This window comes from Oncorhynchus clarkii, chromosome 6 (assembly GCF_045791955.1).
Source record: "Oncorhynchus clarkii lewisi isolate Uvic-CL-2024 chromosome 6, UVic_Ocla_1.0, whole genome shotgun sequence".
Classification (NCBI taxonomy): Eukaryota; Metazoa; Chordata; class Actinopteri; order Salmoniformes; family Salmonidae; genus Oncorhynchus; species Oncorhynchus clarkii.
In genome coordinates, this window is record NC_092152.1 from 47,001,445 (window position 1) to 47,025,379 (window position 23,935).

General features: G+C 40.5%; 1 protein-coding gene across 2 annotated transcripts; it reads right to left on the bottom strand.

Moving 5' to 3' along the window:
- Positions 1-717: 717 nt before the first annotated feature.
- On the bottom strand, positions 718-18,066 carry LOC139411227 (UTP15 small subunit processome component). Of its 2 annotated transcripts, none has more exons than XM_071157240.1 (13): positions 18,003-18,063; positions 17,372-17,511; positions 17,114-17,206; positions 16,633-16,817; positions 16,183-16,361; positions 15,521-15,646; positions 12,111-12,246; positions 11,799-11,883; positions 11,508-11,663; positions 9,068-9,169; positions 8,843-8,976; positions 8,535-8,593; positions 718-7,523 (listed from the first exon to the last, which is right to left on the bottom strand). In XM_071157240.1, exons 2-13 carry the CDS (start codon positions 17,459-17,461, stop codon positions 7,282-7,284), a joined length of 1,587 nt encoding a protein of 528 aa, XP_071013341.1. In that variant the 5' UTR covers positions 17,462-17,511; positions 18,003-18,063; the 3' UTR covers positions 718-7,281. The 2 variants fall into 2 exon arrangements, with proteins under 2 accessions (XP_071013341.1, XP_071013340.1); XM_071157239.1 differs by having other exon boundaries at positions 719-7,523; positions 17,890-18,066.
- Positions 18,067-23,935: the final 5,869 nt, after the last annotated feature.

Here is a 23,935-nt window from a genome sequence, read left to right on the forward strand (position 1 = left end):
GCTTTCTTCTTGCCACTCTTCCATAAAGGCCAGATTTGTGCAATATACGACTGATTGTTGTCCTATGGACAGAGTCTCCCACCTCAGCTGTAGATCTCTGCAGTTCATCCAGAGTGATCATGGGCCTCTTGGCTGCATGTCTGATCAGTCTTCTCCTTGTATGAGCTGAAAGTTTAGAGGGACGGCCAGGTCTTGGTAGATTTGCAGTGGTCTGATACTCCTTCCATTTCAATATTATCGCTTGCACAGTGCTCCTTGGGATGTTTAAAGCTTGGGAAATATTTTTGTATCCAAATCCGGCTTTAAACTTCTCCACAACAGTATCTCGGACCTGCCTGGTGTGTTCCTTGTTCTTCATGATGCTCTCTGCGCTTTTAACGGACCTCTGAGACTATCACAGTGCAGGTGCATTTATACGGAGACTTGATTACACACAGGTGGATTGTATTTATCATCATTAGTCATTTAGGTCAACATTGGATCATTCAGAGATCCTCACTGAACTTCTGGAGAGAGTTTGCTGCACTGAAAGTAAAGGGGCTGAATAATTTTGCACGCCCAATTTTTCAGTTTTTGATTTGTTAAAAAAGTTTGAAATATCCAATAAATGTCGTTCCACTTCATGATTGTGTCCCACTTGTTGTTGATTCTTCACAAAAAAAATACAGTTTTATATCTTTATGTTTGAAGCCTGAAATGTGGCAAAAGGTCGCAAAGTTCAAGGGGGCCGAATACTTTCGCAAGGCACTGTATATGCCTATTTGTTTGCTAAATGTTTTTTTTTATTTTTTATTATTAGTTTCTTATCCAATAGGCCACTAACTTACCCACCCCCCTTTTGATACCTGGCTCTGCCCAGGTAACATCCTTATATACCCTAAATAATGACTTAGGTACGATTAGTAAATTATCCTTATTTTCTGACATTATCATGTATGTCCAATTCTCCCTTTTGTCTCCATTCAGTAACTGTTATCTACACATTCTGTATCTTTGCTCGTCCTGGCTCCACTTCTAAAACTTCTCCTCTCTGCTCTCCAACCTTCAAGGTCTCTGCAGTGCGGGGGAGGGCTCTTCTGTCTGCCTTTTCCCCCTATCTGTCTGTAGCTCTTTTTCTCATGTTTCCAAATTTGAACTACATGTCTCACTCACTGTTTGACTATCTAAAATCATTGATTTTAGAAAAAACAAAAAACAAATTCTAACCATATTGAAATTCTTCCTACACTTTACAAGCCCTTTCCTTCAGGGATCCTCAGTATCCTGTCTGACAATAACATGAATTTAATATGTTGCATAGTGTGGAATACCTATATCTACAGTAATTTATCACCCCTATTTATTCTCAATGATAAATAACTATTTTCTGTTGTAATATCAAATCCATTATAGCCAATTCAAAAACTTCACAGCTAATATTGTAAATCAGCTTCAGTGATTCAAACAATAATTCTAAACCCCAAACTAACACTCCATTATAACTAATTTACCTTAAAATTAGTAACCCAACTGACCACAATTCATTATAGAAATGGCTCTCCCCCGGGGCTGATCAGACCCCAAAAGATAGCCACGATAAGGTCAAAAGGTCATACCACCCTTTTTTAGTCATGTTTCCATACCATATTAGACATATTAAAGAACCCTTTATCCTTAAAATAAAAATAATCACCTGTGTAGTTAAAACCCATAAAATAAAAACTCATAAGGTTCCATATGTGAGCGTGCCTCTTTAAAATACCTTTGCACTAAAACAAATAGTTCTAACAATTGTTTTATGTGTATATATTTGCAAACCTTAATGGATAATCAAGACTTCGACCTTTTTCAATTTGGTCGTTTATGGCCGCTCTCTCCCCCACTCTCCCCAAGATTATAATCCCAGGAGGCTTCTAAAAGTGAGACACAACACGCCTAACTAGCATTCACTATGCTACTTCGATTCAGAAACTCAATAAGTGAACTATAACTAAACCTACTGATAATTCCCCATTGACTCAAATCATTAATCATAAATTTTAAACATCGTCTACGTATATGTTTACTTAAATGAACATGCTACCCTTAGATACAATTAAACCTGATAACATTATTATCCAATGTATCACTTTTTCCCTCTGCCGCAAATGTCGTACATTTCTCAGTGTAAGAAATCCGTAATTTAATCCCAGATGTCTCCCATAGCTCCTTTAATTTACTTATTTTAGATAACTTCCATCCGTCCCAGAGTAAAGAATCCTACTTAAACACGCCAGAACACAATGTTTAACTAAGTTAAATCAAACCCTAAAATTGACCATAACCAGTAAACAAATAAACAAAACACTTTTACCAGCAAAAAGAAAAACTCACTACTATAATGCTTCAGATGGCAAACTTACTCAGAGACTCACGTTTACATCTGTTAGTTCCTCAAGAAAAAAACCACTTGCCCCTGTTACGGATGTCTACGTATCAGGGGAAAAGCTCGAATAACCAAATTCAACCTAGCTAATTTCCCGAAACATATGCCGTTATGTTTTTCTATAGAGGTTGCTTTTCAACTTTAAATACCCTAACATGGTCCACACAATGGAAATAGTGCTCAAATTCACTGGTGTTACATAAACAATCAAACCTGGAATCGACAAGCATTCGGAATCCATTATCACGATGTTTTACGATTCAGACATCCAGTCTCCCTCTCCCATAGCCTAATCCAATCCAAATAAACGCCACAAATCTTATGATGCCCACCTAGCGTATCAGCTGCTAGTTTTTAGCATCTTTCCTGACTATCCTGGCGACTCTCGATTTACTTAAAAAAAATGTATTTTGTAATTTATCAACTTCTGAAAAGTGACTCAAAACACTAATGCACACATTTTCCTTCTAAAAGACAACATTTTTCTCCGTTACCCCCAGTCACAACATAATTTCCGTGGCGACCAAAAGTGCTTTGCGAGTGACGTCATCAACAAGCGCTCAACCTCGGCAATTAATTTAAATAATTGTTGTTCGATAAACCAAACATAATTTATCACATCTGTTCAAATCTTGAATTATAATTTACAACACCAACCAATATCTCTAAATTCGCTAATTTTATAAAACATTTCGATGGACATAAATCGTAATTATCTTTGTTGTTTTTTTTTAACAACGAAACCTAATAATTCTGATAATCCCTTCACATCATTTGTTTTAAATCTCTCGATGTTTCATGTAACTCATTCAGTCTATCTTCAAATTGTCGTCCCAAAATATTTTATACACTGCCATACACTCAAACCACTGTGATAACCGTGCACTGTCCCTTTAAGATAAGACATTTTATTTGTTCCCCGCAATGAGAACGGAAAACAGATAATGTTTAGAATACGTTACTTTTTGTTCGAATTCACTGGCGTTAACCTAACCAAAAATCAATACTCGGAAAAACAATCAACATTTTTTACGATTAAACTATTCTTACCTATTTTATAGTCCAAAGCGTTGCACTATATAGCCCCATTGAGTGTCTAGCAATTCCGTTGCTGGCTGTAGCATCTTTTCAGAAAACGACGCCACAAATCTGCCTGCCTCTGTAAAATATATATTCCCTATTCAGATTGAGATCAGTTTTAAAATTCTAATCATCAGAGTAAACCCAACAAAACTTCTCAACTTACTATACCCTAACATTTAAACGTACCATGTTTTGTGCTAAATTTATCGTATGTCAGTCAATTCATAAATAGCTATAACATCCGGATAGCCCAAAATTGTATCGTATCTCTCCGTTATTCCCTACATTTAACTTTAGGTGACTTTCTCTTCTATGATACATTTATTTAAATACGACTCCCATCTCAATACATTATTCCACCAGATCATTTTGGGCAAAATAGCGTATTACATCGAAATTGCCATTATTTTTAAATGACTTCTTTTTTCAATTCTATCTAAAACACATAATAAACGTTCAGTTCATATCTTTTACAAACACTGGCGACCGTATTTTTCAGGCAAAACATGCAAATAGGTGAATTACAATCTAAAATCAATTTTAGTTAACCGCCTCGGCTGGGAACCGAACCGTGGATTGCCGTTGGTGAGACTGCTGCGCTCACCACTATACTACCAACCCTGGAACTGACTAAGATTCTCCGCAAATAGACCCATCTTCTCTGTTTAAATTTGTAACTCCGGCCTCTGGACAACAGAAAATAGCCCTAATTTAACGACCCAAAGTTTTCCCTCAGTTAGGATTCTCCTTAATTTCGTTGTCTTTGTATCTGACCCTTCCTTTTTTTTTTACCCGATTGTCGCCTCTGACCTTCCCCTCAGTTAAATTACAACCTTGTTGACGACGTTTGCAGGGAGTGTTACACTCCCGGGCGAAATGTCCAATTTCGTTACAATTAAAACATTTTATATTTTTCTTTTGACCCACCTTATCCACTTTTCTCGACTTTATTCCCTTCTCTAACTCCATTATACCTTCCTCGGCTTCAGCGGGATCCACATACATGGGTGGTAATTTCACAGGTAGCTCCTGCAGCCGTATTCTTACAACCACTATTTCGTCGACTGGATTATCTCTGTATTGTTTGTATAATCGAGGAAGATATAGTTTGTTACCCTCACCTCCGCCCAATTGGTTAACTTTTTCATCTGCGGGAGTGGAGGGCAGCGCCTTCCGAGTCTTGTCAGATTTAACCTTTTTTCCTGCGCGTCCAATTCTCTTTTTTGCTTCCGAAAGCCAAACTCCGGCTGTGTATAACCCCTGTTTATTCTGCTGTTTCACATTATTTCCACATTCCTTATGTATCTGTTTTATAAGTGATTCCACACAGAGAGAGACACACAAACAGAGAGAGAGTGACACACACAGAGAGAGACAGACAGAGAGAGAGGGAGTGAGAGAGAGATACACAGTGAGAGAGACACACAAAATGTTTCTGACAAATGGTTTGATAATGAATGTAAAACAATTAGAAAACACCTAAGACAAATGTCAAACGAAAAACATAAGCAGCAAAACAACCCAGAGCTACGATATGAATACTTTGAAACTCTGAAACAGTATAAACAAACACTGAAATGCAAGAAATGGAATTATACCTACAAGACACTTGATGAAATTGAAAACGCAATTGACCAAAATCAGTTCTGGGACATGGGGAACAATTTAACCTCAACAAAGCCACAAGAATTAGCCATACAAGATGTAGGAATTTGGAAAACTTATTGATAATCTATACAAAAACATCCCACAAAAAGACTTACAACAGAACCAATTAGAAATTAAAGAAAAATTGAACATCCAGTCATTAAAAACAACCAAAATCCATTAGATTACCCAATAACCCAACAAGAACTAAATGAAAAGCTCAAATCTATTAAATCAAAGAAGGCTTGTGGTCTAGACAACATCAGAAATGAAATGCTGAAAAACAGCACACCTGAGTTGCAAAATGCGGTGCTTAAATTGTTCAACATGGTTTTAACTTCTGGCTGCTTTCCTGATGTCTGGAACCAGGGGCTCATCTCCCCTATCCACAAAAGTGGAGACAAATCAGACCCCAATAATTACAGGGGAATTTGCGTAAACAGTAACTTGGGAAAGATTTTCTGTAGCATTTTGAATTCAAGAATTCAAACCTTTCTTCAAGAAAAAAAGTCATAAGTAAATGTCAAATTGGCTTTCTCCCTAACCATCGCACTACTGACCATATATACACCTTACACACACTAATTAATAAACACGTCCACCAAAAAAAAGAGGGCAAAATCTTTGCTTGCTTTTTTGACTTTAAAAAAGCATTTGATTCGATTTGGCACGAAGGGCTATTCTACAAAATTCTACAAAGTGGGCTTGGTGCTAAGGTGTATGACTTAATAAAATGTATGTACACAGAAAACAAGTGTGCAATAAAAATCAAAAACCAAAGAACAGAATTCTCTTCACAATGTCGAGGTGTGAGACAAGGCTGCAGTTTGAGTCCAAATCTTTTCAACATTTATATCAATGAATTAGCAGACATGTTGGACCAATCTCCAGCCCCAGGACTCACACTATTTGACACAGAGGTGAAATACCTGCTATATGCTGATGACTTGGTACTTCTATCACCAACCAAAGAAGGTCTTCAACAGAACATTAATAATCTGGAGCAATATTGTCATAATTGGGCCCTGGCAATAAATTTCCCAAAAACTAAAATCACGATTTCCCCCCAAAAAAACAGATGTCAGAAACACAAATATAAATTCACCCTGAACAGCACCTTAATAGGGCTTCAATAGGATTGAAACCTAATGTGTCGTGGAGGGGGTGGGGCACGTATTGGCAAAGGGACACTACTTGGCATGACAGGCCAAGATTCACATAATTTTACCATCAGAGCGTGCCAGTGGACTACTGTTAAGTATACTTTAGTGTGAAAGTGTTGGGATCTGGGACAATGTTTACCCAAACCCAAAATGAATATTTATGAGCAATTCCCCACACCCTACTACCCACCTGAATGCTTTTGTTTATTTAAATTTAAAGGGGTTGGGCAAAGGCCGAAATTGTGTTTGACAGTTACCCTTTAAAGCAGTACGTAACTGTGAGCATTTTCTTCAATGTTAAACCGCCTGAGTAAGACATCTTCGTTGATTCACCATCTTTGGTGAACAAGTGCACACTTTGGGAGGATGGAGAGAATGACAATTGGGACAGTATATGTGTGTGTGGTGCGCATGTGAGAGTGTGATCAAAGAGGATCCAGGGCGCCTTGTTTTCAACATTGATAGTTTACTTCAGCTTTCTTTTTTTTTACGGCACATTGGAAATGTAAGCAAATTCTATAAAAATTCAAACCAAACATGAACAGATAGGGCGAGAGAAACGGAATACACGCACACTGTTTAGAGAAACATCAGCTGTGAAAGACAATTTGATGGCGTTCCAAAAAAATGAATTGTCGCTTTGTGTCCAGTCTGATACAGAGATTTAAGTATACATACAGATGTGTACATTACAAAAAACACTGTCTCTGAAGAGTCAATCCCATTTTGTCCTCTCTCTGGAGCCAGTTAAAATACCCTTTCTGTTAAAACCAGGGAGCACAGCATGAACAAGGCTCAGCTTGGTTGCGCAAATCCATTTTTTAGTTGGTGGTTTAAATTCAGATAGCAGGATGTAGTCATGGGTTCTCGAAGTCTGACGACGTTCCGTCAAAGACCGAGAAGCACTTCTGGAACCAGTCGTGACGTGACGGGGGCAGCCCAGGCACTCTGGTACCCCGGTGGAATAGTCTTTTTGTAGGGGCCTCAGGCGGCCTGGAGCTGTGGTCCCGGAGCCCCCAAACTCCCCTCTGCCAAGCCGTTAGGCCGGCTGCTGCCTGGGCACGGCACCTCTTTCCTGGGGAGGGATGCGGCGAATAGAGTATCCAACATCCCCAGAACTTCCAGGAGGTCCTGCTGGTAGTCAACCTCTCTCTCCACTAGCTCCTGGAGACGTACAAGCTGCCTGTCCACTACTGAAGACTGACCCACCACTGCCTGGTAGATGTCTGAGGAAACCGAGGGCAGGAGAATGACACACACACACCTAACAAACTTGAAGAATTTTTTATAGTACAACTTCAGTGCGGCAGCAGTACCCCTGGCCCCGCAGAGCCCACAACGGCATGCATGCGACACCCACACTGCTCAAATCATAGGCAAATGCAAACATTTTTGCCTAATAATGATTTGGCAGATGACTGCCTCATTAGGAATGGTAGGTTACAGACTGTTATGGATACTTGGTAATTGGCTGCTCATCAGTAGCTAACTAGAAATACATTTAAATGTACAAATCATCTCACTAGGACTTTCTGACAAGGTGGTGCTGATGTAGGACTAAGGTTGGGTGGGGGAAAGTCAGTCGACTCCCCCCTCCCAGGAAGTTGGAGCTTTTTGTCTTTTTGAAAACCCTGTAACTGTCATTTCTTCAAACCTAGTCTTAAATTATATCAAATAATGTAGCTAACACAGACGTCTGGTTTGATCCTAAATTAAATTGAGGGTCTCAAGGACATTTTTTTAGGTTCAATTTAGGGGTAATGATTATTTTATTCAATCGCTGGTTTTTTTTTGTGCATAGTCAAGTGAAAATGTAAACTGCCTTAATTTTGTTTGGGGAGAAAATTCAGAATAATTCAATTACTTGATGCAATGTAGTAGTTTAGCTTACTGTAGGCAATTTGGAATATGAAACAACGGTCTTTCTGTGAAGGACAGTATTAGAGGAACATCTGAGATGTCTGTTTCCATTCACGTAGGGACGCGCACTAAACTACTGCAACACCGCACATTTCCTTGCTCGTCAATGCGCTCGCACCTACTAACTTTTCACAGTTCCAAGCATGTGCAGGCAAAAAAAGTGTCTTTGCTTAGTTGACTAAACGCTGCAGCTAAATACCTTTGTTGTTATGACGCCTTGACCTCAAACTGTGTGCATGGTACCAAATTCTGTGCAGGTTGGCAGGTCTGTATACATATTCAGAATAAATCAATTAAGATTTGTTTCACAAACTCACCAAGAATCATCTCAGTGGCGGTGACGAGGACAGGTGTAAACCTGGGATCAACTACATTCCTGTGAAGGAGAAGATAAAGCAATGTCAAGACACATGAGCAGGTGTGCCGCAGTCTGGTGTAGTGGTTGTGCTGCAGACTCCTGACCACACATTGCCCCCTCTGGCCTGTGCCTGCAAATCTGTATCCCTCTTACCCGTCACTTTATCTCAAAGAGAAAATACCAATAAAACAATTACACATTGTAAAAAACAAACACTAGGGAGTAGGTAGGCGCTGATTTGGAATTGGGTATTTGAGTGAGTGTTACCCAATCAGGAAATTGAGGAGTTGAGAGAGGTTCTGCTCGTCTCGTCCGGCCAGAGCGTTCTTCAAAGTTCCTCGGCGATCCAACTCCTTCATCACCGCCACCGTGATCTCAGGCTTTCTGTTCCTCCGCCACGACTGCGAGCACACACACACACACTTAAAAAACTATCAAGATCGTACAAGATATTTGTCTGAGTTGCTGAGATCATCAGGAAAGTAATTGTACCTCCAGGGCGGTATCCAAGGCCTTGGAGATGTTGAATTTCTTCAGCTGTTTGTCGTATTTGGCCAGATGGCTCTTCACTGGTTTGCTGACAAGAAAGTCATCCTAAGGAGGAAGAGGTTCGATTTCAGGTCACTAGCTAGGTATCCATTCAATTGATGACAGATTTTCAGGTGAATATTCTAAAAACTGCATAAAGAAAATGTGCATTTTCCCGCCAGTGGTGTTTCCACCAAGGGGAATTGTTGCAAGTAAAAATCAGTGAGTGATGATGTAGTGCAGACAATGTACTTTTGCGCTTAAGTTCTTATGTACCGAATAAAAATATAAATGTTGAGTTTATTTTTACAGGGACAGTGCACATTAATCCATTGCGTTTTCAATTCCACTGATAGATTTGTCACAAAAACTGTTGCGTTATTTAGCAAGTGTGCCTACTCTGATCATGGCATGTGCGCACTAGCCAACAGCTCGCAGATAGTGTGGGTAGGCTGTGCGGGTAAGCTAGTCTATATGATGAGAACATTATGAAAAAGAGAAAGAACATTTGTCAAACAGCAGTCAAGCGTAGATCATGTCACCAGAATTAGACGATAGTTATTGGAAAGCAGCAACAAGATCACCCTGTGAAGTTCATAAGTTATTTTATCTGTATGTAGGCTAATAAACTGTATGCTTTCCCGAGTCGTAGTGGGAGGACCACACACCATATGTGGTCCTCCTACTTATGACTCCAAGTTTACGTCAATAGGATGGATACTATATCAATACACATACAGGCTATCTGCAGGTTCCATGAAGTTGGATTTAAGACCTAAGACCTTTTAATGCCACTTGGAATGCAAATGAACACCAATTTTGAGATCTGCGCGCACTACACACCTGCAAATATACCTCTCCAGAAATGAGCCCGTGTTGGCAAAAAGTAGTATTTGGAACGCCGACTTCGAGCCAGTCAGCGGTTTAGTTACCTCAACTTGCTCAATTTCCACATTATTCATTACGAGAGTAGTTGAGGTTTAGTGAATGATTTGCCCCAAATACAATGCTTTTAGTTTTGGAAATATTTAGGATTAACTTATTCCTTTGCTACCCATTCTGAAACTAACTGCAGCTCTTTGTTAAGTGTCGCAGTCATTTCAGTCGCTGTAGTAGCTGACGTGTATAGTGTTGAGTCATCCGCATACATAGACACACTGGCCTTACTCAAAGCCAACGATTGAAAAAAGCAAGGGGCCTAAACAGCTACCCTGGGGAATTCCTGGTTCTACCTGGATTATGTTTGAGATGCTTCCATTAAAAGAACACCTTCTGTGTTCTGGTAGACAAGTAACTCTTGATCCACATTATAGCAGGGGGTGTAAAGCCATAACACATCCGTTTTTCCAGCAGCAGACTATGATTGATAATGTCAAAAGCTGCACTGAAGTCTAACAAGACAGCCCCCCCCCCCCCCCACAATCATTTATCATCAATTTCTCTCCGCCAATCATCTGTCATTTGTGTGTAAAGTGCTGTGCTTGTTGAGTGAATTAATTTTTAAAGACACAGAAAGATCCCCCTATGTTGAACAAACATTATCTGTACCAAAACTTCCGGTTTCCAACACAGCTGGCGTGATTTTTTGTTTACTTTCCTCGCATATAAACTGTGAATGGAAATGTGGTTTCGCATTTTTTTTAATTAAATATAAAAACCACTACTGAATTCATCAGGCCGTTCTACGGAGAGTTATCTGAATTCAAACGGTAAACTGAAAATAAGTCCTTGGAAAATGAAACTATATCCTTAATTGAAAATACATGCCATTAAACATGATCTTGTTGACTAACATATTTGTCAGGGGTTGTGGTTGGGATCATCAGTAGACAGATCAGTCAAGGTATCCCTCAACAGGCCTGTTGTTCATAGCATTTAGGATCCCAGCACTGAACGACTTCAAGGCTACCATCTCTATCATTAGTAGGGTTACAGTATGTATACTGACCATTAGGCTTGGGCGAAACACCATATACTGGAGTATTTGGAAAAAGCCACGGGGTTGTTTTTCAAAAGTATGAATATTTGTAGCTATTTTTTAAGTTAAAGCAATTCATTTGTATGCGCTCTCATGGACTTCGGCAGCATATTCTCCGCCCATTTCCCAAAGATTTGCATTATGGGCTCTAGAGTACGGAAATAGTGTCCTCTGCATGTGTACTTCATATTTTGACAAATTTAATACAACATCCGGGAACTTTTGGCATACTAACTATATCATACTATGACCAATAAGCATACTATATACTCAATTCACGTCACAAATAGTACAGTAAGTGTGGTTAGTATGAGTATTCGAACACAGCTCTATACACTGCAGCTTTCCAGAAACCGGGTTAAAAACCCCTGTAGTGAGAATTGTTCTTTGTAGTAGAATAAAACAGTTGGGGGAATAGGCACTTGCCTTTTTTGGGACGTAGTTTCTTCCTTTGACAAAGATGCGGTACACTGGCTGCATTCTCCGTTTTCCAGCCATTTCCCGTTTCTCCTCAGGGCTCTTCCTATGTTTGATGCTCAGGACGCCATTGGTCATCCCAACGACAATGGACTCGTCATCAGGCTAAACATACAGACAGAAACCATTAGCCTTGTGACTTTATTAATATCTGAAAAGCCTTCATACACAATCCATAAATCAAACGTAATCATAATAGTGTATTGCTCAGTCTCAGTTCGGGATTACTTGTAAACTTACAGCCAGGGCCAGACTGAGAATGGAGGCGGCGTAGTCAAAGTTATGAACCACCTTGTAGTTGGTTGTGTTGTAGATTTTCACGTGCCTGCAGGGTAAAAAACAAACAAAAACGCATATTCATCTAATCAAGAGATCCATCAAAACATCCAATAATCTTTACAATAATCTCGTTAATAAATATGTTTGTCAGAGGCTGTTTCAGAGTTGAAGAGCTCATTTGTAGTTCAGTCGATGGATCACTCAAGGAACCTTCACTCGACATGCCTGCTGCAATACACACACAAACCTGTCTAGAGCTGCTCACACACACACCTGTCGAGGGAGGCAGAGAGCAGTCTTTGTCCGTTGCTGCTGAGACTGAGGCAGGTGACGGTCTTGTGGTGGTTCTTCAGTGACACCAGAGGCTGACCTCCCTTCAGCAGGTCCCACACCTTCACATAGCGCCCTCCTGTGGGGGAAGGGGAGACAACAACTTGGTCTAAATGGTCTTTCCTCCATCAGCACAGATGTGACGAGCACAACAAATAATGGAGGGTGTCATGACTGTCCAGTGAGGATCTGAATTGGTCAGAAAAGCTTGGCAATAAATAACTTCAGCGAGACCCTCTCTCACCCCCTAAGGGGGAGAAGGGAGCTGGTGGAGGGGTTGACAGATCACACCCTGTTGTAAATCAAGGAGAGAACATTCCTCTCCAATGTTCACACAGGAATGTGCCTTTGTCTCAACAGATATTTCCACACCAAAACTCTAACATGTTCTAAAGTGAATACTGGAACAATATTTCTAACAAAGAAAGTGGGGAATGGGCAGAGGTGACCTAAAAAAAAACACTAATGTCACATGGGTTGTTATTTTCTGATGTCATTAAACATGTTATAAAGGAAATACTGTAACTTGAAAAGTATACACACTGTGTGCCGTGTCCATCTTCTACATTGTGTATGAAATATGAAAAGTGTTTTTTTTTGTTAAAGAGAGGGATGTGATCTTAGCTACAATAAGAGGAAATTGTTTCTATGACTTTGTACGAGTAGTCAAAGAGCGTGTCAGCCTCACGAACAGCCCCTTTTGAATGAACTGTATAAAACGGTGGGTTAAGAATTAACATATCAGACCAGAGAGGCGTGTACAGCTCACGTCCAAAGTGGTTCGAACTCTAAAATCTCAACACGAGGTAGAGACGATAGTCACCCCCCGGACAATCACTGGTACAGCTGATTAGCTGTCCTATGTAAAGTATCTAAAAAAGTAAACTTGTGGGACCTAGTGGGACCATTCTACTACTCTTCTCAAATCACCCTAGAATGCTACTCTCATCCCCCAATGGGAACCATCGACATGGCTGGCTAGCCTATCTTCAAAGAGGCAGCTTCAGGAGCGAATGGAAAGTAGAATAAACTCCGTAGTTCTGTTCTGGACTACACAAAAGTCAACAACGGCAGAGGAGGACAACAGTAGAAGATAGGTGGGGACCCCTTTTGGACAATAAGAGCATTACAAGCGTTGGGAAAGGCCCAACCAAACCCCTTTCCAAGAAGGCTTGGTTCCGACACGAGATACGCGGCGAACCAAGGCACATTCATGATTTCTTACTCCAAACGGGCAGCGGTTCGTGTGCAAAGTAGTTTCTAAATCTACCAATGTACTATGGTCTCTGTCCCTCTCCATGTCTTTTTTGTAAGAAGCCACCATATTGCGTCAGTCCGCTAGGGACCTGCTTTTAATGTATTAAGTGTGCATGTTTATCCTGTGTTATCATTTACTTAACTAGAAAATAAATTAAACCTATTTGTGTAGTACTGAATCATAAGTAAGGCTGGGGTTTAAAAAAGTAAAGTCATGATAAGCGGCACAAGTATGAGGTTAATTATATTATCCTGTAAGGGGCATATGGCTTAATATTGACAAGCGCATCCTTATTGAACAATTTATCCTTTGTTGAAATTGAGATGTTCTCTCACTGGCCTACACACAGAACCCCATAATGTCAAAGTGGAATTATGTTTAAAAAATATATTTTACAAATTCATTTAAAATGAAAAGCTGAAATGTCTCAAGTCAATAAACATTCAACCCCTTTGTTATGGCAAGGCTAAATAAGTTCAGGAGTAAAAATTGTCTTAAGTCACATGGACTCACTGTGTGCAATAATAGTGTTTAAAACATTTTTTTATGACTACCTCATCTCTGTACCCCACACATACAATTATCTGCAAGGTCCCTTAGTTGAGCAGTGAATTTCAAACATATTCAACCAGTAAATGTTTCCAAAACTAAAAGCATTGTATTTGGGACAAATCATTCACTAAACCTCAACTACATCGTGTAAAAAAATTGTGGAATTTGAGGTGACTAAAGTGCTTGGATTAACTGTCATGGTCAAAACATATTGATACAACAGGAGCTAGGATGGGGAGAAGTCAGTCCATAATAAAGTGCTGTTCTGAATTCTAAACAGCATTATCAACAACTAGAGTCCTGCGGGCCCTAGTTTTGTCAAACCTGGACTACTGTTCAGTCGTGTGTTTAGGTGCCACAGAGGGACCTCAGAAAATGACAATTGGCTCAGAACAGGACAGCAGGGCTGGTCCTTACATGTACACAGAGAGCTAACATTAATACATCTCTCATGGCTCAAAGTGGACGAGAGATTGACTTCATCACTACTTGTTTTTCTAAGAAGTGTTAACATGCTGAATGTACCGAGGTGTCTGTTAAACTACTAGCACACCGTTCGGACATCCATGCAAGACACGCCACTCCACAAGACATGCCACCAGAGGTCTCTTCACAATCTCAAGAACAGACTATGGGAGGCGCACAATACTACATAGAGCCATGGTTACATGGAACCCACATCAGGTAACTGATGCAATGTATTGGGAAAAGTGTTAATGGTGCTGGACCCAAGGAAGAGAATGGGGATCTCCTTAATAAATTCAAATACTACAAAGTATTGACTTTTGTAAATGAGATAATTCTGAATAAAACATTATTTATTTGTTTAATAGTTTTCACTTTGTCATTATGGGTAGTGTGTAGATGGGTGAATTTGATTTTTATTGTACATTTTGAATTCAGGCTGTAACAACAAAATATGGAATAAGTCAAGGGGTATGAATATTTTCTGAAGGCACTGTACATATAGGTAGCCTGGTCTCAGACTAGACATAACATAACATTTAAATCTGGGACAAAACTTTGTATGATATATTAAATTTGGTATGACAGATGGTTACTTAAGGCAAAAACAAAAGTAGGGTGGTTGGTCGGGCGTATAACGCGAACGACTAGCAACTAAAAGGTTGCAAGATAGAATCTCATCACAAACAACTTTAGCATTTTAGCTAATCATTTACTGCTTTTTTGCAACTATTTTGCAATAGTGGCAAAAATTGTAACAAATTGTACGCGTTGCAAATTTGTAATATATAATATGAATTGTAATTCATAACGTATCATACGTGATGGACATGCACAAATTAATACATATCCTACGAAACCTAACATACCATACTAAATGGAGTGTCTCGGATTTACATACAAAATAATACGAAATGCTCCGAGACCAGGTTGGTAAAGAAGATCAGGTAAGGCGGCTACTACTGGGACAACAATACCAGTGTGGTGTCTGGTCTTCATCTTGAGGACCACAAATGGTTATGGAACTCAAAATCACAGTACAATATTATGGTTATGCAGCTATGCGGTTACAGCTTACCTGCTGAAACCAGTAGTCCTTCAGAGGGGTAGAGCAGAACGCTCTCCACGGGCTGGCTGTGGTCCATGGTCATCACACTCTTTTCCACTCTGGCATCAAACACCCTTAGTGTGTGGTCATAGGAGCCTGAAGGTGGGGGACAGAGACAATACACAGACAACACACTTTCAGCATGTGTGTAGATAGCAAACCAACACTATCAAGAATGTATGGGTGTTTAAAGGGATAATTCAGGATTTTGGCAATGAAGCCCTTTACCTACTACTTCAGAGTCAAAAGAACTTGTGGATATCCTTTTAATGTCTCTGCATCCAGTATAAAAGGAACTAAGAGGTGGCTTCACAAGTCAATGCTAACTAGCATTAGCGCAATGACCCGGAAGACTAAAGAAACAGCTAGCATGCTAGCTCTTCCCATAGACTTCCAGTCATTACACCAACGCTAGTTAGCAATTGCGCTAATGCTATTTGGCAACTTCCTTAAAACTGAACGCAGAGACATAAAAATGGTATCCACGAGTTCATCCGGCTGTGGGGATGTAGATAATGGGCTTCATTGCCAAAATCCCAAACTATCCCTTTACAATGGCTGGTAGAGGCAGTTGTGTGAAATGATGATTTCTGAAAACATGTCTTTGTATCAGTAACTGTGTTTCATTTCACCGGTTATGAAGATATCTCTGTTGTGTTTGCTGGTGGTGCCACAGCGGATATAGTCTGTGTGTTCCTTGTATGAGGTCAGTTCAGTGGAATTGGGGATGTCCCACAGGCGACAAGTGTAGTCGTCTGAGCCCGTCAGGATGTGATAACAGTCTGAGGTGAAATCTGTTACATGCACCCCCCTTGAGCAGAGAGAAACAGTTCAGTTAATTGTAGTAAAGAACACCAGAATAAGGAATAAAAAATGGGGTCCAAAACATCCACACAAGACACTTGTCAGAGGCAGTTGAAACCATCAGTTTTAGTTCAGTTGATGGATCACTCAAGGAATCGTCACTCAACGGGCCTGCTGCTGAGCTTAGCAATTTTATTTTTGCCCACTGATAGGGAAGGATTAGGGGACATTTTCCAACCAGACATTGGGAACCCGGTGACGTTGAATTGAGGACCTACTTTGTGTGCCCTTTGAACACCCTGAGCGCCACCTTGCCGCTGACATCAAAGAGCCGCACCACGGAGTCCTCGCATCCTGCCACCAAGAGCTGACCATCTGACCGGAACTTTCCGCTGTACGCCGTGTCCTTGAAGCGAGTAAATGTCTTGACTGGCTCCGTAGAAAACGGTCCGTAGATGTGGATCTGAAACAGGCAGCGGGTTTAGAATGAGTGAGGGACACACACACACACACTTTCAGCTTGTGTAGATGGCAACCAACACTATCAAGACTATGATTGTTTAAGATGGCTCGTAGAGGCTATGGTCATAAATGTTTAGATCATAATTTGTAGTTCAGTCGATGGATCACAGAAGGAATCACTTTATATGCCATTGTCATCATGGATTTAATGAGAGGATATTGTTCAGAACCTAAATTAACCTCCATTGTTTTCCTAGTCTACTAACGTGTATGTGAATGGCAGTGAGACCAGCCTACCCGTGTAGAAGCAGTCACTGCATAGTTGTGTGGTGCCAGAGAGGAGAAGTCAATGCATGTGACTGCTCCAAATTCCTTTATCTGGACTGGGGCCTGAAAAACATTCAACAACAGAGAAGAGTTGAGAGAACACAATCAAAGACAAATCAACTTCATCAGTAGGCTATTATTGTCTTGTTACTGCAATATGGAAACATAATAGCTAGTATGCTCATGCTGCCACCAACAACAAACACATCGACAGTGTGACAGGCTTACCTTGTAGTTTTTCCAATACAATGTGTCCGGAGTAACTTTCTCTCCAAGTTTGGGATATATTGGGATTTTTGTGGATTTGAATGAAGCCATTTCTGTATGTTGACAAGGCTCCTCTTAATCTTCGTATAGTTTCCGCTCACCTAATTTATGTGAGGAACACATCAAATATGAACACTCAAATAAACCAAATCTAAAACTGAGCAGGCAGAATCACTACCTACAGCGTTGTTGTATGCAGCGCAGCATGTGCTAACTAGCTAGCTAGCTACCAAGTATTAACATTTTAAGTCTGCAACATCAGACAGCTTGGAGTTGATTATGTTTAAGTTAGCTACCCACTAGCGTCTACACATACTTAACGTATGGAAGTAACATTTTTCTTCGATCACTTTATTGAAATGGAAAAACAGGAGTATAGCATTGAAAATGGCTAGCTAACTAGCATACACAACGTGGTCCAATAGCGGTCCGCACGCCAACAAGATTTAACAAATACTTTTTCAAACAAGGTTTCTCACCTTTGGGTGGTATTCCTTGACTAAACTCAGTAGATCGTAATCCAATTGATTCAATTCAGAAATAGGTTTGCGTTAGATAAACCAAAATGCATTCATGTTTAAAAAGTTATCACCTTGTTCTGTGCCCACAGGCTCCAGTCAAAGACAGTACAGTAAAGAGAGGCAGAAACTGCTTCTCCAATAAAAATCCCTGATCACACATGTAGGCGATGTCATTGCGACGTTGGCTAGCTAGGCTGACGCACAGAAACACGTCGTTGGGTCTATCGGTCAAACTGCGCATGTGCAAGCCGTCAACATAAAGGGACTATTTCGATATCAAGTTGTTTTTGACGAAAATGATAACTTGTCAGTTTGTCACGTTCACGCGGTTGGAGTAGTAACGTGTTAAAACTACTACTTTTCATTTCTCTCTGACTTCTCAAACCCGGCCTGGTCTGCTTTGTCTGTTTCACAAGCGTTCCCGGAAGTCTTGCAATGTTGCGCCTCTGGGTTTAGAAACTCTGTGATGCAGCCGTGTTTAAGATCTCCACTTCCGTAAAAAAAAAAAAACGCTATTGTTTACTGTTTCATTGGCCAAACAACCATCTCCTGCCTGGGTAGCTGTCCACCGTGTATGTCCAATTGATACATTCTGGTCAATTCCAATTAGTTCATACGCTTATTTAACTCGATGACTCATTGAATAACTAATTCAAATGTGATTCAGTTGATTCATTCATTGGCTTAAATTTGTTCTCTCATCTCCCTGTCAAACTTCATGTCAAAGTGCGTCAGTTCCTCACAAAAAGCAGTCAAACCATATTTAAATTTAACTATATTTTAAGACAATTAAATACTCTACCAACAAAAAAGTAAAACTGTTAACCTTTATTTGGCTAGGCAAGTCAGTTAACAACAAATTCTTATTTACATACCTTAAGGGAACATTTTGACATTTCGTGTATGGTTAGTGAGAGAAGTCCATATTGCAAATGTACGGTCCCTTACTAGACGTCCGAAATCGTTTGTAAAATTCGCGGTCGGCGTCAGGCCGTGCGGCAGGGCCGGACCTACCGGGAAGTCATCGAATGAACTTTGTCGGACATTCGGTTTCCGTTTTATAAAATAAACACGTTTTGGACCATTTTTCCGCTATCCCGGAAATTCCCACAAGAGGGCATAAGGAATCATATGGCAATTTGACTAAACATCACGAATCACGACGGGGCCTTATCTCGAAAACTGAAAATATTTTGAAGCCGAAACTTGGTGAGCGTAGGTTTGGCATAATGGGCAGTTGGCCCCGAACAAGATGGCGTCTAGGCCTCAACGGTTTTTGAGTTATGGCCATTTTTCTGGGATTAAAGGTCCAAAATGGAAATAGAGAAATAATTTTTCCACTTCAGGTCAAAGTCAAGGAGCCTCCGGTGTCAATAAAAAAAGAACCAGACATTTATCTATTGTCATTTAAGAGAAACGGAACAATGACAAATTGGTGATGTTCACAAATAGGCATTTTTTTTTTCAACGGTTACAGATCCAGTTGCAGGGTGTTCATACGAATCTTTTTAAAATGTGCTGCGGAGCTCTGCGAGATTTCTGTGATTTTCTATGATTTTCTGAAATAACACACATACTAAACCCTCCGTAAATAACTCAGTTCTTAACGTAAAGACTTAAAACTCAGGATTATGTAAAGGCATACCCCAATGAGGATATGAGTTTATTTATAGCTTCCTGTGCCAACCTGAAGTGCCTTAAATGGTGTCATAGTGGCTGTTTCCAAGGGTTAAAAAGGTCAGATCTTTTCAAAACTTCATATGTGTGATTAGGCAACCCCCATAAACTGTAAGTCAGTCATTTCTCCCAACAGATGTCAAAGAAAAGCTCTCACACACACAAACAGCAAGGATGGAGTGACAAAGTGCGGTGCTTAAAGACACAAAGAGCAGGCAATGGCATTACGATAATCCCTAGGCCGTGCCGAGTTCAACGAGATATCCCGCTTGACCGTAGCTCGCTCGGTCTAGGCGCAGCGACCATTAGAATAGTAGGCCCAAAATGAAGCCTGCCCCACAATGTCATTTGCTTTTGGGTGACAGTGAGAGAACCGTTAGGGTGAGAAGAAAAATTCCACCACAGGAATGTTCCTAAGGTCCTCCCGATCTGTGCAAGCCTAACCTTTACCGTGTGGCATTAACCCTTAACAGTAAAACCGTGTTTTTTGATCTCACAGATTACAATGACTTCTCTCCCCATAGGAATACATTGCCTGCACCCCTAATTTCAAGCTGAGGCCTATGTGGGTTATGAATGCCGTATGAACCTGTCTTCGGTGACAGTCCATCAGGCCACTATGAGGTCTACCTGTGTCGAATCTAAGCTTCCTGAAGCAACCGGAAGTGGTTAAAATCCCCCTTAAGGTGTATACCCATACCCTGCCTGCAGTTTGATAGACATAGTGCATTCAACCCTGTGTAGATCAGTCAATTCTTAACGTAAAGACTTAAAACTCAGGATTCTGTAAGAGGCTACCTCAGTCAAGACATGTGTTTACCTATAGCTTACTGTGCCAACCGGAAGTGCCTTTAATTGGGTCACACTGTCTGTTTCGAAGGGTTAAGAAAGTCACATCTCTCCAAAACTTCATATGTGTGACTAGGTAACCCTTCTGAACTGTAAATCAGTCATTTCTCCCAACAGATGTCAAAGAAAAGCTCCCTCACACACACACAGGAAGGATGGAGTGATAAAGTGCGGTGCTTAAAGACACAGAGAGCAGGAAATGGCATTACCATAATCCCTAGGCCGTGCCGAGTTCAACGAGATATCCCGCTTGACCGTAGCTCGCTCGGTCTAGGCGCAGCGACCATTAGGATAGTAGGCCCAAAATGAAGCCTGCCCCACAATGTCATTTGCTTTTGGGTGACAGTGAGAGAACCGTTAGGGTGAGAAGAAAAATTGAGAAGAAACCTTTACCGTGTGGCATTAACCCTTAATAGTTCAAATAAGGTGTTTACATCAAACAGTTTGCATTGACTTCTCTCCCCATAGGAATACATTGCCTGCACTCCTAAATTCAACCTGAAGCCTATATGGGTTATGAATGCCGTATGAACCTGTCTTCGGTACCAGTCCATCAGGCCACTATGAGGTCTACCTGTGTTGATTCTAAGCTTCCTGGACCAACCGGAAGTGGTTAAAATCACCCTAAAAGTGTTTACCCATACCCTGCCTGCAGTTTGATAGACATAGTGCATTCAACCCTGTGTAAATCAGTCAGTTCTTAACGTAAGGAATTCAGGATTCTGTAAAAGCATACCCCAATGAGGATATGTGTTGATTTATAGTTTCCTGTGCCAACCGGAAGTGCCATAATTGGGGTCTCAGGGGCTGTTTCGAGGGGTTAAAAAAGTCTGATCTTTCCAAAACTTCATATGTGTGATTAGGCAACCCCCATGAACTGTAAATCAGTCATTTTTCCCCCAAAAAATCAAAGGAAAAATAAATCACACTAAAACACAACTTGGAAGGAGGGACGTATTGGGCTGCGTAGAGACAGACAGTGGCTGCAATAGTTAGCTTTGTTTGAGCTAAAAAAAGAACCGTCAGACCTAGAGTTCCGAAACTTTAGAAACCTGTTCTAGACCTCCGGTCGATGGTGCGTGGTGAGTTAGGTGGCTCTAGAAGGTTCTCGGACCGAGAAACAGCCTCGTACATTTGCAATACCTTCAATTCATTTTTGCATCACGAAAATGACGACATTTAGAAATGTCCCAGAGTCGCAAGACTAGGTGCATTGCGAAGGTCTCGGCCCATATAGACAGACCCCAACGTTTCTGTCCGATAGCTCATTCAAGGACCCCGTAGCAAGTCATGGAAAATAGTGGATTTTCAGCACCAATTAGGGTTTTTCTCGGACACCAAATGACCTATCGAGCCGAAACTTGGGATTCGGGGTCGCCTCAGCTAGGCCAACACATAACATAAGAAATGGACCCGCAGCTAGAACGTAACTACGTGTTTTATGGTTTTTTATCGTTTGAACCGAAGGCGTTGTGAATTTTGGGCCAGCTCTGAAGTATGTAATAGTTGGCTACTAAACGAGTTGGAAAAAGTGGGTTTGGTGTCAGTTTGTATCAGTTTGGTGTCAGAATGATATCTAATTGACTGATGGACTCTTGTCCACTTGACTCTTGTCCATTTGCAATATGTTTAAACAGTGAGGTACCATCACCAAAAGTGACATTCTGAAATCTACCCTAACGAGCGATTGAGATGAACCAGAATCACTGCAAAGCCATCCCGAGTTCATCGGGCCAGTCAATTTCACATTCCTGCCGGATTTTTATAGCATGACAAATTCGTGATGGTACCTGCCCATTGAACCATATTGCAAATGCACAGTGACTTTGAAAAAGTAAGGAAACATAAACAAATGGACATAATGAAATCACAATTTTTTTATTTTTGGGTTACCAGTTGCACAACAATGCACGTGCATTTGCAATATGATTCTATAGTGAAAAAACATCACCAAATGGACATTCTGAAATCAACCCAAACGAGCATTTGAGATGAACCAGAATCACTGCAAAGCCATCCCGAGTTCATCGGGCCAGTCAATTTCACATTCCTGCAGGATTTTTATAGCATGACAAATTTGTGATGGAACCATATTGCAAATGCACAGTGACTTTGAAAAAGTAAGAAAACATAAACAAATGGACATAATGAAATCATGAAAACAATGCGTATCCATCGTCATATTTTAAACTGTCCATAAAGCACTCAAGGATGGCCCCCACTGATAGAGGGCCGTAGTAGGGTACTCCCATAGCGGGCATGGACAATAGTAGTCCCGGTAAATGCATTTAAAACAGTATTTTAATTTTTGGGTTACCAGATGCACATTTCAGGTCACCAGTTGCACGGAGGAAAATCACAATCTGCATCCATCGTCATATTTTAAACTGTCCATAAAGCACTCAAGGATGGCCCTCATGGATAGAGGGACGTAGTAGGGTACTCCCATAGCGGGCATGGATGACAGGAGTACCGGTAAATGTATTTAAAACAGTATTTTAATTTTTGGGTTACCAGATGCACATTTCAGATCACCAGTTGCACGGAGGAAAATCACAATCTGCATCCATCGTCATATTTTAAACTGTCCATAAAGCACTCAGGACGGCCCCCATGGATAGAGAGACGTATTAGGGTACTCCCATAGCGGGCATGGACAATAGGAGTCCCGGTAAATGCATTTACAACCATATTTTTTTATTTTTGGGTTACCAGTTGCACAACAATGCACGTGCATTTGCAATATGATTCTATAGTGAAAAAACATCACCAAAGTGACATTCTGAAATCAACCCTAACGAGCGATTGAGATGAACCAGAATCACTGCAAAGCCATCTCGAGTTCATCGGGCCAGGCAATTTCACATTCCTGCAGGATTTTTATAGCATGACAAATTTGTGATGGTACCTGCCCATTAAAACATATTGCAAATGCACAGTGACTTTGAAAAAGTAAGGAAACATAAACAAATGGACATAATGAAATCACAATTTTTTTTATTTTTGGGTTACCAGTTGCACAACAATGCACGTGCATTTGCAATATGATTCTATAGTTAAAAAACATCACCAAATGGACATGATGAAATCAACACGAGTGATGGAAATGAACAACTATCACTGCCCGGCCATCCCGAGTTCATCAGTTCAGTCAATTTTGGCCTCCAAAAAATGTGACTTTTGACTTCCTATGAAATTATATTGCAAATGGACAAAACATATGCCTTATGCACAAGTAAAACAAACAAAAAAATTATGATAATACAAGTTGACAAAAGTATAGTTTGAGCAAAGTATAGTTTGAATTTTGAGCATGCCAAATTTGTGATGGTACATGCCCATTGAACCATATTGCAAATGCACAGTGACTTTGCAAAAGTAAGAAAACATTAACAAATGGACATAATGAAATCACCATATTTTTATTTTTGGGTTACCAGTTGCACAACAATGCACGCGCATTTGCAATGTGATTCTA